At 45.6% G+C, this 18,923-nt stretch overlaps 1 protein-coding gene across 4 annotated transcripts in view; it reads left to right on the top strand.

The window, feature by feature from the left end:
• WDFY4 (WDFY family member 4) overlaps positions 1–18,923 on the top strand; it is a 463,201-nt gene that overhangs the window by 35,110 nt on the left and 409,168 nt on the right. For 3 of the 4 annotated variants that reach the window (XM_061634767.1, XM_061634766.1, XM_061634765.1), the window contains exons 1-3: positions 2,548–2,687; positions 3,771–3,875; positions 10,693–10,883. In XM_061634767.1, coding sequence (XP_061490751.1) covers positions 2,639–2,687; positions 3,771–3,875; positions 10,693–10,883 — 345 coding nt within the window. In that variant the 5' untranslated portion in view covers positions 2,548–2,638. Of the gene's footprint in view, positions 1–2,234; positions 2,688–3,770; positions 3,876–10,692; positions 10,884–18,923 lie in introns of those variants that run through there. The other variant, XM_061634768.1, reaches the window with a different exon arrangement.

Here is an 18,923-nt window from a genome sequence, read left to right as displayed (position 1 = left end):
GAGATTCATCTGGCTAGCAGAGCCAGCCTCCCAGGCATAGGATTCCAAATCAGAGGCTGGAAAGGTGACCCACAGAAACCATCCATTCCAGCCCCCCTCCCCATGCTCATAACAATATATAATGGTATATTTTTCTCCAGTAGAGCTAATGACAACTTGGGGGGGAAAGTGTGTTTTTTTTTTTTTTAAAGGAAAAATTGTTCCCAATGTTGTTTTGATCAATGGTTAAAACAAATCATTCATTCAGCTGAAATTCATTATGATAAAGTCCCACTGAAAGCCATGGAGCAAATTATTTGTGATTCTGTTGTGCTGCAGTTGCTTTTGAGTAGTCCTGACTAACTGGATTGAAAGCAATAGTCATATATACCGTTTTCCTTCAAACACAAATATTTTTAATTGACCAGCAGAAGTGGCCATGCTTTGAGTATCTCTTCCTAATATTAGGGCTGTGTACTGAATTTGTACAAATCACAAATAACAAACCCAATAGGGCTGATTTGGGCCTATTTGTATCCTGGCTAAATTGGGTTGAAGCAGCTATAAATCCCTACAGAGCACATTGGCTTGTCCAGACTTGATTTGTAGCAATTTGCACAGATCTGTAGCTCAAAACAGTCTCTAATGAACCCAGACAGGGTGTCTCTGAAATGGAGCAATTACACCACCAGAAAGAAGAACACCAAGAAAGGAAGGCAGGCTAGAATGCTATCACCCCACCCAACACTTTCCCATCACAATGCATGGAAGAGGTGAAGTCTTAAAATTCAGAAACTAAACCCTTAATAAACATGCTATGGCTTATTCAGCATATTACTTAGTCTGTTTTCATTTTAAAAACCCCACAAAGTCCCTTATCTTATCTCTACATCTTATGTATAGCCAACCCTCGTGGTCATTCTACTGAATTGACTACAACTCCCCACCCATGCACACTCCCTGTACAAGTTTTGGCATATTCAGCCACAGTTTTCATCATTCATCATCACAGTTTTCTAGTTGCTAACCCAGCTTGTATGGTTACACAGTTTTAAAAAATTATTGTTGTTGTTGTTGTTGTTATCCAGCCAAACTGTGTGGGCATATTAGCCAGCATTCTGAGTTAAGTATTATCATCATCATCATCATCATCATCATCATCATCATCATCATCAGTTGCTAACCACAGTGAATAGTATTAATATTAAATAGTATTTTTATTTTTTTCCCTCACTCACTACTGCTGTTGGCAATCTGACCCCTGTATGACAAGGTCTTTTTTAAAAGCAAATTTAAAGGTGGCTAGTATGAAAATCCCTGAAGCTACTCTGTCAGGGTTAATCTCTACTATGTCCCCAAATTTCATGTACCTATGTGCATATTATCTCCATAGTGGTGACAGCCCATGCCTACCTAATGCTACCCACTTGTGCCTAGTATCGTAAACCTAATTTTTAAAAAACCCTCTTTTTTCAAAACTTTGAAGAAAGGAACAAGGGAAACATAGAAGCACAAGAATTTGCATGACTGAGCACTCAGTCTTTATTTTTTTAAAATAAGCAAAATTTAAAGGTGGTTAGCATGAAAACCCCCAGGAATAACCCTCCTGAAATTTGGCAGGGTTAATTCCCTCTATAAGGACTGCCATGTCACCAAAGTTCATGTACCTGTGTGAAAAAACAAAGCCATTATGTCTGTTTTCATTTTAACACTTTTTAAATTTAAAAGTGGCTAGCATGGAAAAGCCCTGGAGCTATCTGCCTGCAACTTGGCAGGTTTAATTTCCTATATAGCAGCAACCATGTCTCCAAATGTCATGTCTCTAGGTCAAAAAACAAGAAAGGTATGGCTGTTTCAGTCCTGCACTATAAGTCAATGGCATTTCTGGATATTTGTAATATCCAGATCTGGATTTGGATCTGGATTTGGATCACAGGCCGAAATCTGTGAAGACTGGATTGGGCCTGATCTATATTTACAAATTGGAGCCACAAATCAGATTGGGGGGTTTGAGCGCAGCCGTACCCAATGTGGGCCTCCTCCCTGAAAGCACCTTTCATTTAAGTGGGATTCTTATTCCAGTGTACTGAAAGTTCAACATACCAAACATTGTTGCAGGACAGTCTTCATTTTCATTGTATTTGCACCATATCAAGACTTGCTAGATTTTTCCTATTATGTTTTAGGATGTGGTTGTAAACAATCACCCAGGAAGAACACCTGAGAAATTGTTTGTGTTGTTGCTGTTTCTACAGAAAATACAGTGAGAAACCTGAAAGCTTTCCAGGTGCTAGAGTCCCTTTTTCGGAAATCCAGTAACCCAGAGCTCTGCCAGTCCATCTTACTAGGTCTGAAATCTATCTGGACCTGGAACTCCATGAACTTCTTCCTCCTGGAATGGTCACTACAGCCCATTTCCCAGTTTGTTGGTACCATCCCTCTCAAGCCACCTTTGGTCCAGAGAGAGTTCTTCCAGTTGGTAGAGTCAGTGGTGTTGGACCTCTCATATATCCCCCATGAAATCCTGAAGGAGATTCAGTGTTTGATAAAGGAGAACCTTGAGCCACTATGTACTTCACTAGCTCTGCGCTGCCTTCACAGCATCACACAGAGGGACCGGCTCTTCACAGATATCTTCAGAGACTCAGGGCTCTTGGGAATGCTACTTGCTCAACTACGCAAAGAAGCTAAGATACTGAGAAAGAAAGGTACAATTATAATCAGATCTCTCTCTATATATAACAACTGTAGCCAGGCAGCATGTATGTCTGATCTCAGCTTTCATTTAGAAATATATGCATGCTTTTAGCTCTCATGGCAGTAGAGGACAGTGACCAGGTTCGTATGTCACAATAAGCTGAACGATGGGTTACCAAGACCACACAAATGTGTGGGCTTCTGGAGAGGAGCTTGCAGATGGTTTCCTGCTCCTCAGTCTTTTTTACTCCTATACCACACTGACCTAAGCCAAGATTGGACTTAGTGTGTCATCCAAACCTGGGTTTGTAGTTGAGCTCTCTCTTCAATAACCAGTAATTGAAGCTGTAGCTATGAGCCCAGTTTCAGATGACAGACTAAGCCAAATCTTGGCTTAACTCATGCGCCAAAGTAACAAAACAAAAAACAAAACAAATGGGGAGGAGCAAAGCAGCTGTGAGCTCCTCTCTGGGAGCCCACACATTTGTGCAGTCTTGGCAAGTTTGGCTGAGCATGGTGTGTGAATCACAACAATATGTGTTCACTGTCATCCTGGAAAATGAACAGGACCCAGAGTAGGCTTTGCCCCATAGCCTCCATTCCTGGAGGAGGTGCGTTGTGTGCCACTGCATCTAAGCAACTTCCAAACTGATATTCAGTTTCTGCCTCTGAAACTTTGAATTCACTCCCAGCAACCCTTCCTCCTCCAGTTTGCTTCCAATTCCAAATTAAATTACTGCCCCATCACAATCCTGTGTCATCCTATTTCCTGCCTGCAGAGAACAACCTTGGAGGCAGCTGACTGAAGCTGCATTGCATTTTAGGAGAGCAAAGGGAAGATTTGCTCAGGGGAACTCTCCCTTTCCCTCTTCTTTCACCATTCATATAACAACACATGTCTGGCAACAGCTGAGCTTACATGATGGCCTAACGAAGCCACAGTGGGCAGATCCTTTGCTCCCTTCGTGAAACATCTTTTCATTTCATTTTTAGGTTTGTTTTAGGAACTGGTTTCCTTGTTTGATTTTAAAAATGGCAATAATCCATAATCAGCACTATTGCTGAGGGAATTGGTGTCATTTCTTTTTATCCAGGTACAACCCAAGTAGCACATCAGGATCAGATTATGAAAAGAGAGCTCATCAATATGATACTGAAGATGGTGGCTGCTCTTATTGGAGGATCTGTTAGGAATACAGGTAAGAAAAGTCAATGAACCTCTGTTGGATACTATTAGTGCCTAACATGTACCAGGGGCTGGAGACACCGATTTCACTGTGCAAAAGTGACTCAAACTGGTACCCTGGATTTACTATCTAGAAGAACCCTTCTGCTCTTTATCAAGTGTTATGTTGATTTAAGCATGTCTATGACCCTCCTAGCAAATGTGAATTACAAGTTGAAGGGGCAGGATTGTAGTTTAAGATTCACATAAAATGCTCAAGGAATGCATAATTACTGTGAATGAGTTCAAATCTCCAGGGCCTGATGATCTGCATCCTAGACTAATGATGGAGCTGGCTGAAGAACTCTCAGAACTACTGTTTAATATCTTTGAGAAATAGTAGAGGAAGGGTGAAGTGCTGGATGACTGGAGGAGGGCTAATGTTGTCCCTATCTTCTAAAAGGGCAAAAGGAGAAACCTGGAAACTACAGACCAGTCAGTCTAACATCAATTCATGGGAAAATCCTGGAGCACATTATAAGGCTGTCCGTCTGTAAGCACTTTTGAAAACAACTGAGTGATTACTAGAAGCCAACATGGATATGTCAAAAAAAATCCTGCCAGACTAATCTTATCTCATTTTTTAATTGGGTAGCCTCCCTGATACCTGGTAGACTGTAGGAATGCTGTGAGCATAATATATTTTGACTTCAGCAAAACTTTTGACAAAGTGTCCCACGATACTCTGATTAGCAAGCTAGCTATATGTGGGCTGGATGGAAAAACTATCAGGTGGATCCACAGTTGGTTACAGAATCATACTCAAAAAGTGCTTATCAATGGTTCCTTCTCAAAGTGGGGGGGGGAGATAACGGGCGAGTTACTGCATGGCTTAGTCCTGGACCAGCTGTTCTTCAACATTTTTCTTAATTACTTGGATGAGGAGGTGCAGGGATTGCTGATCAAATTTGCAGAAGATACAAAATTTGGAGAGACAGCTAATACCATGGAAGAGAGAAACAAAATTCAATTTGATCTTGATAGACTGGAGCATTTGGCTGAAAACAACAGGACGAAATTTAGGTATAAGTGCAAAGTTCTACACCTAGGAAAAAGAAACCACATGCACAGATTTAATATGAGGGATATTTGGCTCAGCAATACTACATGTGAGAAGGATATTGGGATTGTTGTTGATCACAAGCTGAATATGAGCCAACAGTGTGATGTAGCTGCAAAAAAGGCAAATGCTATTCTAGGCTGCATTAGCAGAAGTATAGTTTCCAGATTGTGTGAAGTATTAGTTCCCCTCTATTTGCCAGTTGTTAGGCCTCATCTTGAGTAGTGTTCTGGACACTGCACTTAAAGAAGGATGCAGACAAACTGGAACAGGTTCAGAGGAGGGCAACAAGGATGACCTGGGGATTTGAATAGCCTTTATTCAATCAATAGCACTGGTACCAAGAACAACGAAAAGCAAAATGCCAAAACATAGTCATACAAAACACCATGCTCCTGTTGAGACATGTTCACCTCTACACACTCATGCCCCCTCTACACATTCTCGCCCTCTCCACATATTCCTGCCCCTCCACACATCTCTGCCCTCTTCGGATGTGCCACCTACCTGCTACTGCTGCTGCTCTTCTTCCTCCATCCTGAGGATCATTGCTCTGCTCTTCAAGATGTTAATGCTGGCTCCTGAGGCTGTCTCGTACTGCGGAAACACCTCCCTGATGGCCTTTCCCTCCTCCCTGCTCTGAATTATGATAGTGAGGTCATCTGCTTTGATGCGCCTCCCCTCTTGTGCCCTGTCCTCAACATTCCTCCCCAGCCCCTTTACCAGTGGGCACCTGTCCAAGTGTTGCAGGACTGGGTCCAGGCTCAAGACATACAGCAGTGGACTGAGTGGGCATCCCTGCCCAACCCCTGCACAGACTGGGACAGGCTTCCCATGGCATCCATTGACTCTTGGCCTAGCCACTGCCACCCAGTAAAGAGTCCTCACCACTTTGATGAGGCCTGCAGGCACCCCCTGCTGTTCCAGCACCACCCACAAATATTCATGCCTCACCCGGTCAAAGGCCTTGGCTTGGTTGAGGGAGATGATGTATCCTTGCCACTGGTTTTGCTTTGCCAGCACCTCCCTGATGGCACACAGGGAGTCCATCATGATCCTCCCTCAGAGCCCACTGGTCTGGCCCCAGTATAATACATCGCCCACCTCTTTCATTAACTTCTTTGTCAGAACCTTGGCCAAGATTTTATAATCTGTGTTGCAAAGACAAATTGGCCTCCAGTTCCTGATATCCTTGAGGTCTCCTTTCTTGGCCAACAGGGTGAGAATGGCCTCCCGCATTGAACTTGGCAACTCACCCCTCTGCAAGGCCTCATTGTATACATCAGTCAGGATGGGGATGAGAGAGTCCTGGAAATGGCGGTAGAACTCCCGGGGATCCTGTCTGGCCCAGAGGCCTTTTCCTGCCTTCCCACCTGGATGGATCCCCACACCTCTTCTTTGGTGACCGCTCTCCATGCCTCTTCTCTCTGGGATTTCCCTGTCCCACTGGCATAGGCTCACTGGACCCAAACACTTACCTCCTTGTCATCCTGCTGGGTATGCTGGCCTTGGCCCCCAAAGAGTTCCTGATAGTAACCCTCCATGACTCTCAACATACCTTGGGGCTCCTGCTCGAAGACTTGGCTCAGCACATCCTCTTCCTCTCCACCAAGCCAGTTCAAGCCCCAGATGGTGGCCTCCTTCCTCCTCTCCAGGTCCTGAAGTGCTCAAAAAGGATGCTTAGCCCCTTAGTTTCTACTGTGACAGCTTCCACTCTGAGTGCCTCCACCCACTCCTTCCTTGCTTGGCACAGCCGCTGCTGGATGGCGTTCCGTCTCTCCACCTCCTACCCTTGCTGAAGCCTCATATGGAGCTCTTCCAGTTGTGATTCCAGCCCCACTTGCTGTCTCTTCCATACCGTCCCCTTGGCTCATTCCATCTGTTGGAAGAGCTGCCTAAGGCTGGCCTTGAAGTGCTCCCACCAGCCCCCAATTGTGTCGTACAATGGCCTCATGTTCTCAGCCTCCTTCCATCTGTTCACAACCACTTCCATGATCTGTTCATCTTGGAGGAGCTTGGTGTCAAACTGCCAAAATCCCCTCCCCCTTTGCCACTGGGCATCTTCCCTCAGTGCCATTCTGACATACACCATCATCTGCAGGTGAGTCTGTGGATGTGCTGAATCACTGCCTGACCACGATAATGGACTGGATGAGAGCCAATAAACTGAGACTCAATCCAGACAAGACTGAGACACTGTTGGTGAATGCCTTCCCTGCCCAGATGGTGGATGTTTACCCTGTTCTAGATGGGGTTACACTCCCCTTGAAGGAACAGGTTCGTAGTCTTGGGGTTCTTTTCGATCCTTCCTTGTCTCTTGAGGCGCAAGTGGCCACGGTGGCAAGGAATGCGTTCTACCACCTTCGGTTGGTAGCCCAGCTACACCCCTATCTGGACAGGGATGACCTCGCCTCAGTTGTTCATGCTCTGGTAACTTCTAGGTTGGATTACTGTAATGCGCTCTATGTAGGGCTGCCCTTGAAGACAGTTCGGAAGCTTCAGCTAGTGCAAAACGCAGCAGCCAGAATGCTGACGGGGACCAGCCGGTCAGCGCATATAACACCTGTTCTGGCCCGTTTGCACTGGCTACCCATTCGCTTCCGAGCCAGATTCAAGGTGCTGGTTTTGACCTATAAAGCCTTACATGGCGTGGGACCGCAGTATCTTGTGGAACGCCTCTCCCGCTATGAACCGACCCGGTCACTTCACTCAGCATCTAAGGCCCTCCTCCGGGTACCAACCTATCAGGAAGCCCGGAGGACAGTTACTCGATCTAGGGCCTTTTCTGTAGTGGCCCCCGAACTGAGGAACAGCCTCCCCGAAGAAGTACGCCTGGCGCCAACGCTTCTATCTTTTCGGCGCCAGGTTAAGACCTGGCTATGCTCCCAGGCATTTTAAGCGTTTAATGTTATAATTTTAAATCTTTTTTGTTTGCTGTTTATTTATTGTGATATTCTGTATTTTAATCTTTTTGTACACCGCCCAGAGAGCTATTCGCTATGGGCGGTTTAAAAATGAAACAAATAAATAAATAAATAAATAAATCTTCAGAGACAGCTGTCATCCACACTTTCAGCCTTCCAGAGATGCTCAGGCCTTCTGACACATAGATCCGGTCTATGTGGCTTCCTTCGCAGCCCCTGAAAAACATGCACTGAGCTCTTCCCTGTGGGTGCAGGTCCTCTCCAGGCTGCTACTGTTGTGGCCTGTCTTGGCCCTTGGCTTCTGCCTCCAAGGCTGCATCTCTCAGACCAGCCGCATTGCACAGCCTGCCCAAGGAGATGACATTAGCAGCCCTGATATGCGGCTGGCTCTCCCTTCTGCCTTCTTGGATCCTCCCAGAGCCCACCCTGTCTTCCCACCAACTGCTATTGAAGTTGCCCCTCAGATGACATACCTGCTGGTTATCAGGTAGGGCACCCCCCCAACAGCTTCTTCCAGAGCTGCTCGCTGGCTGAGGAAGTGTAGGTGTTGATGATTCTATATCGGCTGGCATGCTGCTGCCCCCCTTCCTTCACCATCAGGTCCATGAGCATGGCTTTCCCAGAGTGGACCACCTGCACCCTCTGCAACTGGAATTCCTTAGGCCTCCCTGCCACCACAAAACCCACTCCCTCGTACCAATCTGGCCCTAAAGTCCAGTAGGAGGGCCCCCAGAACCATTATCTCTGAAAGGGTCTCACCTCCTTCCAGGCCTGGAAATGGGTTTCCTGCACTGCCAGGATGTCCCACTCTGACCTGGTCTCCCCCATGACTGCCTGCACCAACCATTGCTGTTTCCATCCAGCCATGCCCACCATGTTCCAGGTGGCCACCTTGAGCTGTCCTTCCATGAGGCCAAGTGACATTAGACCTCCTGGCTCTCAATGTCTTCCTCCTCCTCCTACACCCTTTCTGAGACCTGTACACTTACCTGGTGCAACTGCTTTTGCTGCTGCCTGATCCCTGCTTGCCCTGAGGCCTCCTGATGCTCCTGGGCTGCAGCTCAACTGATGACTAGAGAGGCAGCTGGTGGATCTTCTGCTGGTCCTCCCTTTGGAGGCTGTTCATCCATCCCCCAGCTATAATCTTCCTCTGTGGGTGTCACCATTACTGGGCTGGTTGCTGAGGCAATGCTCCCCCCCAGCTTCTGCACCGGCTCCCCTGCTTCCATCGCAACCTCCCCCAGCACTGCAAAAAAAAAAAATCCTACCATAAGGGCCTGGGCTTGGCTGGCTCTCCATCTCCTCTTTTTCCCTTGATGTCCCCTCACTTAAGTCCTCAGCCCTCTCCTGGTCCTCCCTGCCCCGCCCTTTCTTCATTGGCTCTGCCTTCCCTTTCTTCTGCCTTTTACCTTGGACAACCTAAAAGCCATATTCCCTGTTCTTCTCCTCCTGTACTGCCATTGTCCTCCACTCCATACCTGTCTCCACCTCTTCTTCCAAAGAGACGGTGCTCCCCCAACTTATGCCAGCCCTCTGCCTCAGTGACCCCACTCCCCCTCGCTGCTGCTGAGCATCCTTTGTGTTGTCCTTACCTCCTGCTCCTACTTTGGCAATGCGTCTCCTTTCCCTTCATCTCCCACCTCCTTTCCCTTCTTTTGCAGCCCTTCGAAATACCTTCGGAGTTCCTGAGCCTCACTGACCAACCAAGACTTGGGGCAGGTACGATAGTTATGGGCCTGCCCCCCCAATTGCATGCAGTCCTGCTCTGGCACTGGTTAATGATGTGATCCTGCCCTCTGCATTGGACACATCTCCTGGCATTGCATCCCACGCTCATGTGATTGAGGGAGCCGCACTGAATGCACATGCATGGCTGCCCTGCATACTTGATGTGGCCCTTTTCATTTCCTAGGTAAAAAACCTGAGGCAAGTGTTTTATCTTACCCCACTTGTCCTGTGCCAGCTCCACCTGGGTCCGGAACTCCCCATTCCAAACCCCAAATTGGTCTTTGACCTCATAAGGTGCCATGTGGATGTCCTTCATATGACGCTGCAGCCAGACTGTCACATGCTCTCCTGAGATTGAGTCAACACAGAACCACAGAGTGATGGTCTTTCTCTGGGTTGTGAAGAGAGGCACCGCCTCAAAGTCTGCCCACTCCTTTTGATTCTCCTGCCTCGCTGTTCCTATCACTCCCAGAACTTCCTCATGATCTCCTTGGTCTGGAAGTTGACATCATACTCCCTGCTGTCCATGAAGCAGATCACAGACCTCAGCTCTGAGCCCAGCAAGAGATGGCCCACCACCCATTCCCTCGGGGGACATTTTCTGCTTCTGTTGTCGCTGCTGCTGCCCCTTGACTCCACTCCAGTCTCTTGCTGCTCTTCTCTCCTGAAAGGGGCTCTCTCCTCCTCCTCCTTCTCCCTCCAGAGTGCCCACCGTGTGTGAGATTGAATAATGTGTTTCTTGCTTACAGAAATTATGGGTGCCTTAAATTTCTATTTCCATGCTTTTTAGTTTGTGGGGTTAATTTCTAAGTGCTTTTTCTCTTCTCTCCAACCATAGGCTTTTACTTACTTTAATCACTTACTTATTTACCATGTATTATTCATTATAACCATTACATTTGTTTTTGATGATTCTCTACTAGCTAGCCCTCTCCTTTGATATCAGAAAAACTATGCAACAGGACATGCATTAAACATAATTTATCAAATCTTCAAATTTATGTCATTAAACAGCGATCCATTGAGTACTGGGCATGAGTATAACTCAGTTAACTAGTTATGTTTACTTACCACTGTAGTGATTCTCAGAGACTACAGGATGGTACCATATATCAAGATTTTTATAGATGATGAGTTGTACCGAAGTGACACACTGACTATCCTGGAGCATCTATCAGTTGTCAACCCTGAGGAGTACATGAGCATAATTGTTGGAGCTTTGTGCTCTTCCACCCAAGGGGAACTACACTTCAAGCTGGATCTACTTAAGGTAAATACTCCTTCTTGCTTATTTAGATTCCCCCCCTCTTTATTTAGGAATGCTTGATGGCTGGGCTTGCACCTTTCTACCTTTGTTTTCCCACTCTGCAATGGATGCTAGATAAATTCTAAATTAGAATACTGTTATTTTAATAATACAGATATAGAGCAGAAACCCTTCAAGTCAGATACAAATGACAGATATTTGCTATCTTTCTACTGTATTTCATAGACAGTAACTCTTGTGTGATGTTTGCTCTGCTTATTAGTCTATGGAACTGAGTTTTATTTAAGTTATGTTCACATTCATGCAAAACAATTAAAAACAATTCAATCAATAAAAAACCCTCTGTTTCCAAGCCATTAACATTCACATTTATTTACCCATAATGCCATTTCATTCAGTTTCTACATTAATCTGCATTTTAAAATAATTCTCTCTAAATATGTATTTAAATGTGTATGTTGATATGTTTAATATGCCAAGAACTGCATCGTAGCATTTGGAGAAGTGTGAAATCTTACAGCTGTTCAGATCTGCGCAGAGAAACATAGGAAGCTGCCTTATACTGAGTCAGACTGCTGGTCCATCTAGCTCAATATTGTCTTCACTAAATGGCAGTGGCTTTCCCAGTCCTATTTGGAGATGCCAGATACTGAACCTACAACCTTCTGCATGCAAAACAGATGTTCTACTACTGAGCAGGGATGGAAAGATATGTCAGTTTCGGTTCTCTCAGTTTCTAACTTTTCTAATGTTAAATTCAGTTCTGCAGCAGTCTTCAATTTTTTTAAAAAAAATGCTCATGAAAATTCTTCACCATTTTAGTGCAAATTTCTCCAAATAAACACATTTTTGTAGGCAGTTTTGAAAAAGGTACACATTTTTGCAAGCCATTTCTCATCACATCATCCCTTTTTGCATGTTATTTTCATTCATATATGCATTTTTATAAATATTTTTTTAGTTTGTGAACTGCATCCTAAAATTCTAATAAATATGAATTTCAAAGGATGGCTGTGTTTCAGTTCTCATATTGTTTTGGAAATTGTGAATTTGATAAATTCTGCTTGAAATGAGAACTGAATCGAAATTCTCACCCTACTACAGAGTTATGAACCTTCCTCTTGGACTTTAATCCAAGGGATGCAGGTCAGGTCATTTAATATCAGAATTCATAAAGATTAAATTCCTGAAGCATCCTTATCTATGAGGCAACATTCAAAGGTGAAAGCTTAGACTTGTGCAATACAAAAATAGTCCTTTCCTCTGGTACCAAAGTGCCACCTCAAGTGAGGTCATTGCAGGCCACATTGTATTCCTTTTGTTTCTATTTCAGTCTGTTTGTTTATTGCTTGAGCCATAGGCCATTGCAAATACAGAACAAAATTAAAGGAAAAGATAGTCACCATAAAACTACTAAGGAATGTATGCTATACAAAGGCAAAAGGACTAATATAAAACTAACCTTAGATTGCACCACATTATTTAAAATCCATTAAAATTTAACTGCTTCAAAAGTTGAGTCAGTAATAAAGCTAAAATATTTGATGATAGGAATGTTAGATCAGAGCGTCCCCATGACAATTTGCTGCATTATCAAAAATATTTTTTTCTTCAGATCTTTAGTGCTGACAAGGCAAAAAGAGAAACCATATGAGTTACAAAAGTATCTGTGTCAGACAAAGATAGAAAATATTTCCTGGGACCTGATTAGACTGCAAACTGGATACGACAGAATCCAAAAATCTAACTCGTGTAAAGGGCAAAACAGAAATGAGGCAAATCTTCAATCTCTTAAGCTCCACAGATACAGAGGCAATGGGCTAGAGAGGTCTGTAAGTATCTGCCATCAATCATGGCAGTTGGCATAATTTGAAAACGAAATGCCGTGAAAGCTTGCCTAAGTTTTGGAACTGTGAGCTTAATCAGATAGGCAGCTCTTTGATGGTCACACCTGGAAAGCCTATACCATTTTGAGAATTTAGAATTGATAATGGCCTGTTTATCTAAAAAAGCATTGTGGCCAAAAATATAATCTCAAAGCTTCTCTCTTGAATCCAAAGTAGGCAATGCTGAGATAAAGTATGATTGAAGTAGATTATGAAATCTTGAGAACCAAAAATTGCACTTTAGCAGCTGATCAAAACATAGTTTGGGTAACACCTTGACAGGGGATTATTTAAAAAAATTCCAAAAATTAATCAGAAAATAGTGAATACGAGCTTTGATGGATAGAAGGCCAGACTCTGCCCGAATCAATGCTGTGGGGGTACAAGGAGACAAAATTAAAAGTTTTCTGAACAAAACTATTTTGAAGTGCCTATAATTTGACTAGCTGAGAGTCATTCCAACCCCATTCTACAGCATCATATAGAATCTGAGCAACCACTTTACTCTGGAAAATGTTTAAGGCAAGATCAACTAAACAGCCCCCTGTCATACAGAAAAAATTAAGAATAGGTCCAATTGTTCTTAAAGCTGTTTCTTTAGTTACTTCCACATGTGCTTTCTAGGAGAAATTTTCTGTAAACACTGAGATATTTATACTCCTGGCACTGTTCAATCTGATAACCATCAAAAGACCATTGGAAATGAGACTGCCTTTTTCCAAACACCATCACCTTTCTTTTAGCATAGTTAATATTCAAATTTTCTTTGTTACAGTACTCACTCAGTTTAGACAGCAGCCTTCTTAGGCCTATACAAGTGATTGATTGAAAATCAAGTCATCTGCATATTATTTATTTATTTTATTTTATTTTATTAGATTTATATACCGCCCGACTAGCATTAGCTCTCTGGGCGGTGAACAACAGAATATAAAAATACAAAACATCTCAGATCTCATAATAAATACAGCATAAACATATATAAAACAAGAAATCAAAAACAATTACAACAAAATTTAAAACTAAAACGAGTTACATATTAAAACGCCATAGCAAAGAGGCAAGTCTTAACCTGGCGCCGAAAGGAGAGCAATGTCGGTGCCATACGAACCTCTTCGGGGAGACTGTTCCACAGTTCGGGGGCCACCACTGAGAAAGCCCTAGATCTTGTCACCGTCCTCCGAGCCTCCCTATGAGACGGAACTCAGAGGAGGGCCTTCGATGTGGAGCGTAGTGTATGAGCAGGTTCATATCGGGAGAGGCGTTCCGATAGGTATCGTGGTCCCGTGCCGTATAGGGCTTTATAGGTCAAAACCAACAATTTGAATCTAGCCCGGAAGCATATTGGCAGCCAGTGCAAGCGAGCCAGAACAGGTGTTATGTGTTCCGACCGCCTGGTCCCCGTTATGAATCTGGCCGCCGCATTTTGGACAAGCTGTAGTTTCCAAACTGTCTTCAAAGGTAGCCCTACGTAGAGCGCATTGCAGTAGTCCAGTCGTGAGGTTACCAGAGCATGTACGACTGATGTTAGGTCCTCCCTGCTCAGATAGGGACGTAGCTGGGCTACCAGCCGAAGGTGGTAGAAAGCATTCCGTGCCACCGATGCCACTTGGGCCTCAAGTGACAGGGAAGGATCTAAAAGAACCCCCAGACTACGAACCCGGTCCTTTAGGGGGAGTGTAACCCCATCCAGGACAGGGTGTATATCCACCATCTGATCCGGGAAACCGTTCACCAGCAGCATCTCAGTCTTGTCTGGATTGAGCCTCAGTTTGTTAGCTCTCATCCAGTCCATTATCGCAGCCAGGCAACGGTTCAGCACATTGACAGCCTCACCTGAGGAAGATGAAAAGGAGAAATAGAGCTGTGTGTCATCAGCGTACTGGTGGCAACGCACTCCATAGCTCCTGATGACCGCACTCAACGGCTTCATATAGATGTTGAAAAGCATGGGAGACAGAACCGAACCCTGCGGAACTCCACATTGCAAAGCCCATGGTGTCAAGCAATGTTCCCCAAGCACAACCCTCTGGAGACGACCCGCTAAGTAGGAGCGGAACCACTGCCAAACAGTACCCCCGACTCCCAACTCCGCGAGCCTCTCCAGAAGGATACCATGGTCGATGGTATCAAAAGCCGCTGAGAGATCAAGGAGGATCAACAGAGTTACACTCCCTCCATCCCTCTCCCGACAAAGGTCATCATACAGGGCGACCAAGGCTGTCTCAGTGCCGAAACCGGGCCTAAACCCCGATTGAAACGGATCTAGATAATCAGTTTCATCCAATAGCACCTGGAGCTGGCCAGCAACCACTCGTTCCAAGATCTTGCCCAGGAATGGAACATTTGCTACTGGTCTGTAGCTGTTGAAATTTTCCGGGTCCAAGGAAGGTTTTTTCAGGAGTGGTCTTACTGCTGCCTCCTTCAGACAGCCCGGGACCACTCCCTCTCGTAAAGAGGCATTTATCACTTCCCTGGCCCAACCAGATGTTCCATCCCTGCTAGCTTTTATTAGCCAAGAGGGGCAAGGATCTAGTACCGATGTGGTTGCACGTACCTGTCCAAGCACCTTGTCCACGTCCTCAAGCTGAACCAACTGAAACTCATCCAGTAAAACATGACAAGACTGCGCTCCGGACGCCTCACTCGAATCATCTGCTATAAACTGGGAGTCTAAGTCCCAGCGGATGCATAAGATCTTATTCTGGAAGTGTCCAGCAAACTCATTGTAGCGGACCATTGATGACCCTACCGTGTCCTGAGGGCAAGTATAGAGTAACCCTCGGACAACTCTGAAAAGCTCCACTGGGCGGGAAAGAGATGCCTTAATAGTGGCAGCGAAATATTGTTTTTTCGCCACCCTCATCGCTTCCAAATACTGCTTAGTGGAAACACTTACCAGCACATGATTGCATCCATCGGGAGTTCGTCTCCACTTCCGCTCAAGCCGTCTCCTATCCTGTTTCATCGTTCTCAGCTCAGGGGTATACCACGGAGCTGTATGAGCTCTACACAGGAGAGGGCGTACAGGAGCGATCGTATCAACAGCCCGAGTCATCTCCGCATTCCACAGTTCAACCAGGGCTTTGATAGGAGCGCCAGTCTTATCAGCCGGAAAATCCCCAAGAGCCCTTTGAAAACCTTCAGGATTCGTTAGTCTCCGGGGGCGGACCATTTTAATAGGTCCCCCACCCTTGCAGAGGGGAAAAGCCACTGTAAGTCTAAACTTCAGCAAGTGGTGATCTGTCCATGACAACGGGAGAGATGTAAAACTCCCCACATCCAGATCACCATCCCCATGTCCAGTTGCAAAGACAAGATCTAGAGTATGCCCCGACACATGTGTTGGGCCGCTGATATATTGAGACAGCCCCATGGTTGTCATGGAAGCCATGAAGTCCTGAGCCGCCCCAGATAAAGTAGCCTCAGCGTGGATGTTGAGATCTCCCAGTACCAATAGTCTGGGGGATCTCAACAGCACCTCCGAGACCACTTCCGTCAGCTGAGTTAGGGAAGCCGTTGGGCAGCAAGGTGGGCGGTACACCAGCAAGATTCCCAGTCTGTCCCTCTGACCCAACACTTGGTGCAAACACTCCAGACCAGTAACTGCATGGACATGGTGCTTGATGAGTGAGATGGAACAGCGACCCCACCTCCCCGACCCTCGGATCTACCATGGTGCTGAACCAAGTACCCCAGTGGGCAAAGCTGAGAGAGACTAACTCCTCCCTGCTCACCCACCCAGGTCTCAGTTATACATGCCAGATCGGCTGCCTCATCCACAATCAGATCATGGACGGATTAAAAGCGGTAAGGGCGGCGAAGAAGTCTTACTTCGCTGCTTCTATTAGGACATCTCTTTGCCACCCAGCAGAGCTGTTTAGGGTTGTAAGAGGATTTTTACATTCAGGTCCTCAAGATACCATTGAAACATCTGAAGCTCGCTGTAACGACATTGCAGGGCACTTCCAAAATAAAATCGCATGCATCCGTAGGGACCTGGACTCTGATGTTATGACAGACGAATCCACTGAAGTGTCCAGAACACGGTCTTGTCCTTTATTATTGGATGAGTTTCAGTTGGTGCAGCTTGAGGAAGTGGACAAGGTGCTTGGAATGGTGCGGGCGACCACGTCTGCGCTAGATCCTTGTCCATCTTGGCTAGTGAAGGCTAGTAGGACTGGTACCACCGGCTGGGCTAAGGAAGTGATAAATGCCTCCTTGAGTGAGGGAGTAGTCCCTAGTAGCCTCAAGGAGGCAGTAGTGAGACCTCTTTTAAAGAAACCTTCCTTAGACCCAGATAACCTGAACAACTATAGACCGGTGGCGAATGTCCCCTTTTTGGGCAAGGTTCTGGAGCGGGTGGTTGCCGGTCAGCTCCAGGCGCTCTTGGATGAGACCGATTATCTGGATCCGTTTCAATCCGGTTTTAGGCCTGGTTTTGGCACTGAAACAGCCTTGGTCGCCCTGTACGATGACCTTTGTCGGGAGAGGGACAGAGGGAGTGTGACTCTGTTGATTCTCCTTGATCTCTCAGCGGCGTTTGATACCATCGACCATGGTATCCTTCTGGGGAGACTCGCGGAGTTGGGAGTTGGAGGCACTGCTTGGCAGTGGTTCCGCTCCTACTTGGCGGATCGTCGCCAGAAGGTAGTACTTGGGGAACATTGCTCGACACATTGGACTCTCCATTGTGGAGTCCCTCAGGGGTCGGTTTTGTCCCCCATGCTTTTTAACATCTACATGCAGCCTCTGGGTGCCGTCATCAGGAGTTTTGGAGTGCGTTGCCACCAGTACGCTGATGACACGCAGCTCTATTTCTCCTTTTCATCTTCTACAGGTGAGTCTGTGGATGTGCTGAACCATTGCCTGACCGCGATAATGGACTGGATGACAGCTAATAAACTGAGACTCAATCCAGACAAGACTGAGACACTGTTGGTGAGTGCCTTCCCTGTACAGATGGTGGATGTTTACCCTGTTCTAGACGGGGTTACACTCCCCTTGAAGGAACAGGTTCGTAGTCTGGGGGTGCTTCTCGATCCTTCCCTGTCTCTTGAGGCGCAAGTGGCCTCGGTGGCAAGGAATGCGTTCTACCATCTTCGGTTGGTAGCCCAGCTACGCCCCTATCTAGACAGGGATGACCTCGCCTCAGTTGTTCATGCTCTGGTAACTTCTAGGCTGGATTACTGTAATGCGCTCTACGTAGGGCTGCCCTTGAAGACAGTTCGGAAACTTCAGCTAGTGCAAAATGCAGCAGCCAGACTGCTGACGAGGACCAGCCGGTCAGCACATATAACACCTGTTCTGGCTCATTTGCACTGGCTACCTATCTGTTTCCGAGCCAGATTCAAGGTGCTGGTTATGACCTATAAAGCCTTACATGGCGTGGGACCGCAATATCTTGTGGAATGCCTCTCCCACTATGAACCTACCCAGTCACTTCGCTCAGCAACTAAGGCCCTCCTCCGGGTACCAACTCATCAGGAAGCCCGGAGGACAGTTACTCGATCTAGGGCCTTTTCTGTAGTGGCCCCCAAATTGTGGAATAGCCTCCCCGAAGAAATACGCCTGGCGCCTACGCTTCTATCTTTTCGGCGCCAGGTTAAGACCTGGCTATGCTCCCAGGCATTTTAATGTGTTTAACTTTTATATTTTTGTTTTCCTTGTTTGTATTTATTATGTTTGGTTGATTTTATTATGATATTTTGTATTTTAATCTTTTTGTACACCGCCCAGAGAGCTATTCGCTATGGGCGGTTTAAAAATGAAACAAACAAATAATTAAATAAATGGACGAGGGAAGATTTATTATTTTATATAAGGATATAGACACTTTTTTGGACCAAATTGAAAGGGGAAAAAATTCTGGACCAGATAATTTTGAAACCGTATCATTTAAGTATAGATTAAAAAGTGATAGAGCCAAAAGGCACCCTTGTTTTACCCCTTTATTAGTTGGGATAGATTCAGTTAATGTGCCAGATACTCCTACTCTTACTCTAGCAGTTGCATTAGTGGAGAGTTATTTGATCAAAAACAAAAGTCATTTGTCAGTGTTAGTATTGGCAAGTTTAGATCACAGTAGGTTTCTCTCAATCAAGTTGAAAGCTAAATCTACAAAGGCGACATTAAGATGTTTAATGGGGCATGCAAT

This window comes from Rhineura floridana, chromosome 7, assembly GCF_030035675.1.
Source record: "Rhineura floridana isolate rRhiFlo1 chromosome 7, rRhiFlo1.hap2, whole genome shotgun sequence".
Lineage (NCBI taxonomy): Eukaryota > Metazoa > Chordata > Lepidosauria > Squamata > Rhineuridae > Rhineura > Rhineura floridana.
Note: the sequence above shows the minus strand (reverse complement) of the source record. Positions and strands in the feature narration are given on the sequence as shown.